The 7,831-nt window shown below is 40.3% G+C and overlaps 1 protein-coding gene across 1 annotated transcript; it reads right to left on the minus strand.

Moving 5' to 3' along the window:
* Positions 1 to 6,002: 6,002 nt before the first annotated feature.
* Positions 6,003 to 6,944, minus strand: Zfp42 (ZFP42 zinc finger protein). The gene is made up of 2 exons (XM_036209423.1): positions 6,507 to 6,944; positions 6,003 to 6,425 (listed from the first exon to the last, which is right to left on the minus strand). The coding sequence occupies exons 1-2, from the start codon at positions 6,942 to 6,944 to the stop codon at positions 6,003 to 6,005; spliced, it is 861 nt and encodes a 286-aa protein (XP_036065316.1).
* Positions 6,945 to 7,831: the final 887 nt, after the last annotated feature.

Raw genomic sequence — 7,831 nt, forward strand, 5'->3', positions numbered from 1 at the left:
CAACCCCCAAACTTAAGCATCTGAAACAGCCCATTTATTTTGTCATTTACTGAGTTAGACATATCACAATGGACCATTTAGACAAATTGTTTCCCACACCAGGCCAGGCTACCTTGTTGGCTGATGGTGGGTGAACTTCTCCAAATAGCTCCTTCATGAATGTCTGGCACCCTCATTAGCCCATGGCCAGCTTCTCTGTCCTCTCCCCTACATGTCTTATCCAGACAAGGTCTCTGTGTGTAGTATAGATTTTATTTTGTCCAGGATGGGTTTTTTTTTGTTTTTGTTTTTTTGTTTTTTGAGACAGTGTTTCTCTATGTAGCTTTGCACCTTTCCTGGAACTCATTTTGTAGCCCAGGCTGGCCTCATTCACAGAGATCCGCCTGGCTCTACCTTCTGAGTGCTGGGATCAAAGGCATGCGCCACCACTGCCTGGCTTTAAGAGATTTGTTTGTTTGTTTGTTTGTTTATTTATACTTTTAAGCCACCAAGTCGTTGCTGGGAATTGAACACAGGACCTCTGAAAGAGCAGCCAGTGCTCTTAACCACGGAGCTATCTCTCTAGCCCCAGGATGTTGTTCTTAGTGCTTCAAGAGAGAGTAGCTTCTCAGGCTCATGTGAGCTAAGGGTAGGTGGGGTGATGCAGATTTTACAGCATCACAAATAGTAGTAATAATCATGCTGTTTATTTTTGTTTGAATAAGATTGCGGTACAAAGTGACATAATCATTCACAAATATAATGTGGGATAATTAAATTAAGCTAGTTGACATATCTAGAAGCTCAACTTATTTGCATAGTTATTTATCTATTTATTTATGTAATTTATGTGTATGACGTGTTAGGGATAGTCCCCAGAGCCTTGCAGATCAAGACTTTACTTTTTCTTTTTTTTTTTTTTCCCGGTCTTTCAAGACAGGGTTTCTCTGTAGCTTTTGGAGCCTGTCCTGGAACTCTCTCTGTAGACCAAGCTGGCCTCGAACTCAGAGATCCACCTGCCTCTGCCTCCCAAGTGCTGGGATTAAAGGCGTGTGCCACCATCGCTCCCCCGCCCAACCCCCAGAGTGAATGAGCCCAGAGCCTGTAAAAGGCAGACAAGGACTTAGCCACTCCACTGAACTGTATCTCAACTCTTTTGTAAAAACTGAGACCAGCTCTCACTAAGTTGCCTACCTTAGCCTTGAATTCATAATTCTTCTGCCTCACTTTCCAGAATAGCTGAGATTACAGACATGGTTGTGACATAAGAGCTTAGGTTTTAATAGGAATGGCAAGGAGTTTGGCTGCCACCCTTACATTGCATGGTGGAAAGTTCTAGAAACCACATAGACTTGGCAAAGCATTTCCATACACCAAAAATTTACCATGTTTAGTCCTTAGCAGTTTGTATATATACCAATTTTCTTAGAAAATAGGGTGTAATTACATACATTGTGTGCAGCATTTTGACATTTAATGGTGATGATTATAAAAATTCTTCCCAGTTTTATTACTTCTTTGATTTGTATGTATATTTTACGACCATCATTTTGAGTTGTAGGGAGCATGTACTAGACTTTTTAATGGCACACAACTATGATCTTAGGAGTGCTAAGAATAGTTTATTAATGCCCAGGGCATCATTGAAGCCTTCCTAATACCTTTGATTTACTAAAGTCACAAAAGTTATGTTAGCTTGTTTTATGGATATGACTTTAGCCATATGGTAAAGCACAGCTTGGTACAGGTGTTCTTCATGTCTGGTCCACCAACATCTAAGAAATTCAACACTAGGGTCACAGAGAAAAGGAGCAAAAAAAAAAGCTAATAAAACCCACATGCTAACCATTAACGTTCATTTACCAAAGCTTGCTTAAACTCTTGTACTCTTAAAGGTAATTTCATCAAATTGCCTTTTAATTATAGTCTCTTGCTCGGAGTTGCAGATATAATGGGTTTTTAATGTAACTTGTACTGTTCTGTGTCCAATGCAGGATGTAATCATGCAGTTTGTTCAGTCAGAAGCAGTGCATGGGGTAATTACAACACAAGAGCACATGGATGTCTGCACATGCACACACCCGGCAGGACAGAGTAACATAGGAACCTGAAAAAATGGGCGTGGTGAGCTTCAGGCCAACCAAGGTTACAGTTAGACCCTGTCTCAAAAGTGTCTCCGTGAAGTGGAACAGTGTTTCATGTGCTATGTAGTCGTTCATCTTAAAAAAAAAATCAAAATGTGTGTGTGTGTGTGCATCACATTTGTGAAGGTGCTCACTGAGGTCAAATGATAAAACCACAGTGAGCGAGTTCCACACCAGTGAGGATGGCTTCTTTTAAAATTTTTGAATTTATTTTATGCATGTTTTGCCTTTATATATGTGTATGCATCATGTGCCTGGTGCCCTTGGAGGTCAGAAGCAGGACTAATATCTAACTCTGCCATTCCAGTCTTGTGATATCTAGATCCCTTTGTTCATTAAGGTTGTTTATAATAGGCAAGGTGTGGAAGCAACACATGCTGGAATACTTACAAGAGAAAGCAGCCCTTTGTAACGTGAAAGTCTTAGAGGCCAGTATATTAAAATAATAAAGCCAAATACCACCAGCAAATACATATTATGTTAAAACAAAGACAATCAAATACACAGAAATAGTATACTCTTCATCACCAGAAGTAGGGAGGCAGAGAAGGAACAGAGTCGGCAAATAAAACTCAGTTGTTCAGGAAAGTCTAGAGCAATCTAATGTCTGTACATGTATGCATGTCAATCACCCAGAACTGGAACTGATTAAATGACGGTATTCTGGACTCATTCTTTAGTCCCGCTCAGATGTTTGTTCCTATATAAAACATAAATGTGAGAAATATGTATGCCTTCATTTCTAACACATAACAAAAGGGCTGGAGAGATTACTAAGTGGCTCAGAGCACTGGCTGTTTTTCCTGTTTTTTTTTTTTTTTCAAGACAAGGTTTCTCTGTGTAGTTTTGCTACCTGTCCTGGATCTCACTCTGTAGGCCAAGCTGGCCTCGAACTCAGAGACCTTTTGGCTCTGCCTCCCAGCACGTGCAGCATCACCGCCCGGCCTATGGGCTGCTTTTCTAGAGGACCTGGGTTCAATAACCAGCACCCACATAATCTTTTGTGACTCCAGTTCCAGGGGATCCAATGATCCATTCTAGCCTCTGCAAACATTGTATTCACACGGTGCACAGACATACATAAAGGCAAAACACCACACGTTAAAAAAACAAAGTAAAACATTAAAAAGTGTTTCAAATGCCACCCCTCAACATCTAACCTCTTTTCCATATCTTCATTTTCCTACACCTTTGCCATTCTATCTACATCTTTGGGCAGGGGTAGGGGTTGGAGAAAGAAATGCCAGACTAGCCAGTCCACATCCTGTTCCTACATCAGAATTTTCTAAGCCTCTTATAACTTCGCCGGCTTTTTCTCATGAAAGAAATAGAGTAGACCAGCCTCTACATGGAGAGCCAATCTTGATCCTTCCAGAGTGCTGTCTCAAGACTTAAGAGCTTGCACCCTAATCTCTGCATCTTTTGCTTGGTTTTTAATCTTCACTCTGAAACGAGAATCCATAAAGGATTGAGTCAGACACAAGGCTGGCCAAAGCAAACACCAGATAGACACGTGATCCATCACCTTGATTAAACTCGTCTTAAGTTCTGTAAGCAGGTGTTTGATTTAGAAGAAAACTGAAATTTATGAATGGCTTTTGTGCCCTAGTTTACTGGTGTTAACCTGGAGTTTCAGGAGCCACATGCCTATAAAAGTGATAGGAGAGTTGCCCTACCAAATACATCATGAATACCTAACATTCTGTAGTAGCACATATCAGCAACAACTTTACACGGAAGTCAAACTGTAAACCCTGAATTTTATGTCTTTAAAATTTTGGCATTTATAAAAATCAAGATTAGGGCTGGAGAGATGGCTCAGAGGTTAAGAGCACCGACTGCTCTTCCAGAGGTCCAGAGTTCAATTCCCAGCACCCACATGGTGGCTCACAACCATCTGCAATGAGATCTTGCGTCCTCTTCTGTATACATAATAAATAAATAAATCTTTAAAAAAAATCAAGATTAATCTTCATTCATTTGTTTTTCTTCTTTCCTAAAAAGATGTGCTGTAACTTCCAGGGGTCTTCAAAACAAAGTTTTTTAACTACCAAATTATCTACATTGACTGGTGTGTGTGGGGGGTGCATTCTAAGTTTGATGGATGCTTATTTCCTGGTCTTTGATAGTTCACTTCGCAGTTAGACAAATAAGTTAAATTTTAGAATGGAGTTAGATTTTTATTTCAGCCACCTTTTCCTCTTTATCCATATTTAACCACTTTGAATTCCTTCCCTAGCATGCACACCACTTTATCCCATCAATTAAAAACAACAAAATTCCTCTATCTATGGGTCCCGTCTAGATATGGTCCTTTACCCATTTCTCTTTGTATCTTTCTTTTAAAAAAAATTGCATATCACTGTTTTTACTGAGTGGACATCTACATTATGAATTTACTACAATTAAATAGAATTCACTTAACCGTCCTTGAGGAAATACCTCCAAACATGACTGCAAGCATTTCTGAAGTACTTTAGAAATAAAAATGATTGGGTCAAGAGCACCACACATTTATGGGATTGTATCCTCCTGAGAATTCATAATTAAAACTTTTAGCTCTCAGTAGGGTAGAACCAGAATATGATCTCATATGAAGGTCTTTTTAAGATAATTAAGATGACAGGTCTTCAGGCCGAATGGTACCCAATATGACTGGTGTCTGGATAAAAAGGGATCTAAACAGAAAACAACAGAAAGCAGATGTAAGAAGACTCAGCACAGCAGGGAAACAAAATCCTGGTGTGACCTTTTGATTTCTGACCTATAGTCTCCATAACTAGCAGAGAACGCATTTCTGGTAATGTTGGGCCACTCCGATTTGGTCACTGTGTGGTGGCCCTCAGAAAGTTAACAGAGCACTCTAACAAAACATCTCAAAATAGACAATTTCTATCCTAACAGACTGGTGTATCAATACTGAATGGTTAAATGACACTATTTTTGTAAACAATGTCTCATTGTGTAGTCCTGGCGTAGCTGATACTTGGCTATGTGAACCAGGTTGGGCTCAAACTCAGTGGAATCTACCTGCCTATACCCTCTGAGTGCTGGGATCAAAGGTGTGTACCACCACACCCCACCCTTTTGCAACATTTTAAAAAACAATTAAATGCTCCCTCTTTCTTCCTATCCTGAGACATGGTGCCTCTATAGTTTTGGTGGGCCTCCCACGCTTGAGGTTGCCCCAGCTGGCCTCGAACTCACAGATCTGCCTACCCCTGCCTCCTTCCTAACTGCCAGGTTTACCGTCATGACCTGCTGTTATCTTTTTAATGCACTTTTGGCTTATTTTTTTAGAAATTTAGCACATTTCTAGAGTTCTAAGTCCTTCTATTTTGGAACACCTAAAATTTTCAGATGGATCAACTTTTATTATATAACCACTCACATTTAACTATCATTCATTAATAGTTTGATACAATGAAGAAAATGAAAAAAAATATTTTATTTAAAAACATGTAAGTATTCATTCATTTGTTCAATAATGCCAAGTTTTTCATTCTTTGGGATTATCACATCTATCATGAAGTACATTTCTGAAGGTAAATGCTAGGCAATTAGAAACTGCATAATTAAAAAGTCAGCGATTTTCTATGAAGTATGCAAAAAACCCTCATCACATTCAATAATGCAGCACATATATTGAAGATTATGCTTTTGAAGTGACTTCATCATTGACTTTTCTGTTGGAACTACACCGTGGAATATAAAAATATTCTTAAAATGGTATAATGAAGCATAAAAAAACGAAGGTATGCTTTCTAAGCTGCAAATTTATCTTAGCCATCACTCCCTACAAACAATACTCCAAAGTAGACAGATACCCACTGACTCATCCGTTAAGACGTCCCAGCCTAAGGGCAGTTGGTCTTGATTTCAGCATTTTTTCCCTGCCTTTGCATGGGTGAGGATGTGGATTTTCAGATTATTTGACTGAATAAAGCTCTTCTGGCAGCCGTCAAAGGGGCACCCAAAGGGCTTCTCACCAGTGTGGATGCGGATATGGGTGCGCAAGTTGAACTCCAGCGAGAAGCGCTTCCCACACCCTTCGACGGTGCACTGAAATGGCTTCTCTCCACTATGAACCAGGAGGTGTCGCCTTAGTTTCGAGCCCTCTGTAAAAGCTTTCCCGCACTCTGCACACGTGTGCTGTCGGGGTCCGTGAATAAGCATGTGCTTCCTCAGGGCAGTTTTATTCTTCAGCTTTTTCTTGCAACCAGTCTGAGGGCACTCCAGCATCAATAAGGGACCACAGTATTCACCACCCCTCGGCTCCTCTCCAGTAAGTTCCGCAAGCTGCTTATGATCTGATAAATCAGCTTCCGATGTTTTTTCAACAGGAAGCTCTGGGTCAGTCGTGTGCGTGGAACTTCCGAGTGCTGGGTTGGCTCCAACAGTCTGTTGAGGCTGCTCTTGCTTGGCCTGGCATTCTTCTAGTTTTTTCCCCTTAGTCACGTATTCCAAAGAACTTTCAAGAAGGGAACTCGCTTCGAGGATATGGCGGGAAAGGTCTTGTTCGGCTTCCTCTAGGTTTTCGAAGGCCTTAAAAAGTAAATCCTCTTCCAAAACAGGTTCAGAAAACTCACCTCTAACGATGCACTCTATGTAACCGTCGAGGAAGTCTTCTTCCTTAGTCTTGGGTCTTGTCTCACTGTACACATCTTCATCGTGGATGGTGTATGTTATGTGGAGAGGTTCCCCTCTTGTCTCCTGGTCTTGCCTCGCCTCCTCTTGTTTTGGGTTCGCCCTACTGAGGGCTTCTTCGCCCAGGCCTTTCTGGCCACTTGTCTTTGCCATTTTCTTCATTTGCTCTTTCATGTTCTCTGGACTGCTTCCTTCTTGAATGATGAATGTTAATCACCCCCAGCAAACACCTGCCTTAGATAGTAACCTAAAGTTAAAATATATTCCAATACCAGAGCTACTGTAAGAAAATGACTTCAGTAAAAGGTGTAGATAGTCAGTGAGATGGCTCAGCAGGAAGTTGCTGGCCACTCACCATAGTTTAATCCTGGGACTCACCGTAGGAAAGGACCAACTCCCATAGACGGTCCTCTGACTTCCATGAGTGAGCCACACATTCGAGCACATGCACTCTTTCCACACATTCGAGTGCGCTCGCTCTCTCTCTCTCTCTCTCTCTCTCTCTCTCTCATATATATAAAGTTATAAATTATGTTTAACTTAAAAGGCCATTTACAGCAAGCTTATAGCCAACATCAAATTAAATGGAGAGAAACTCAAAGCAATTTCACTAAAATCAGGAACAAGACAAGGCTGTCCACTCTCTATATCTACTCAATATAATGCTTGAAGTTTTAGCTAGGGCAGTAAGACAGTTGAAGGAGAACAATTGGATATGAATTGTAAAGGAAGAAGTCAAAGTATCCTTATTTACAGATGATTACAGTGTACATAAGTGACCCCAAAGATTCTACTTACAGCTGATAAATACCTTCAGCAAAGAGGCAGATACAAGAGTAACTAAAATTAAAAGAAAAAAATCAGTAGCCCTCCTACAAATGACAAGCAGACTGAAAGAAATCAGGGAAACAAAACCCTTCATAATAGCCACAAACAATATAAAATATCTTGAGGTAACCATAAGCAAGCAAATGAAACACTTGTATGACAAAAACTTGAAGTCTTTGAAGAAAGAAATTGAAGATGATATCCGAAGATCGAAAAATCTCTTATGCTCATGT

Source organism: Onychomys torridus, chromosome 17, assembly GCF_903995425.1.
Source record: "Onychomys torridus chromosome 17, mOncTor1.1, whole genome shotgun sequence".
Taxonomy (NCBI): Eukaryota; Metazoa; Chordata; class Mammalia; order Rodentia; family Cricetidae; genus Onychomys; species Onychomys torridus.

What these genes read in the sequence shown, in the direction of transcription:
- Zfp42 (XM_036209423.1), bottom strand. Translation starts at nt 6,944, where the DNA reads ATGAAAGAGCAAATGAAGAAAATGGCAAAGACAAGTGGCCAGAAAGGC. An exon ending in AGACTGTTGGAGCCAACCCA is followed by an intron (nt 6,426 to 6,506) that starts GCACTCGGAAGT and finishes TCAGATCATAAG; the next exon opens with CAGCTTGCGGAACTTACTGG.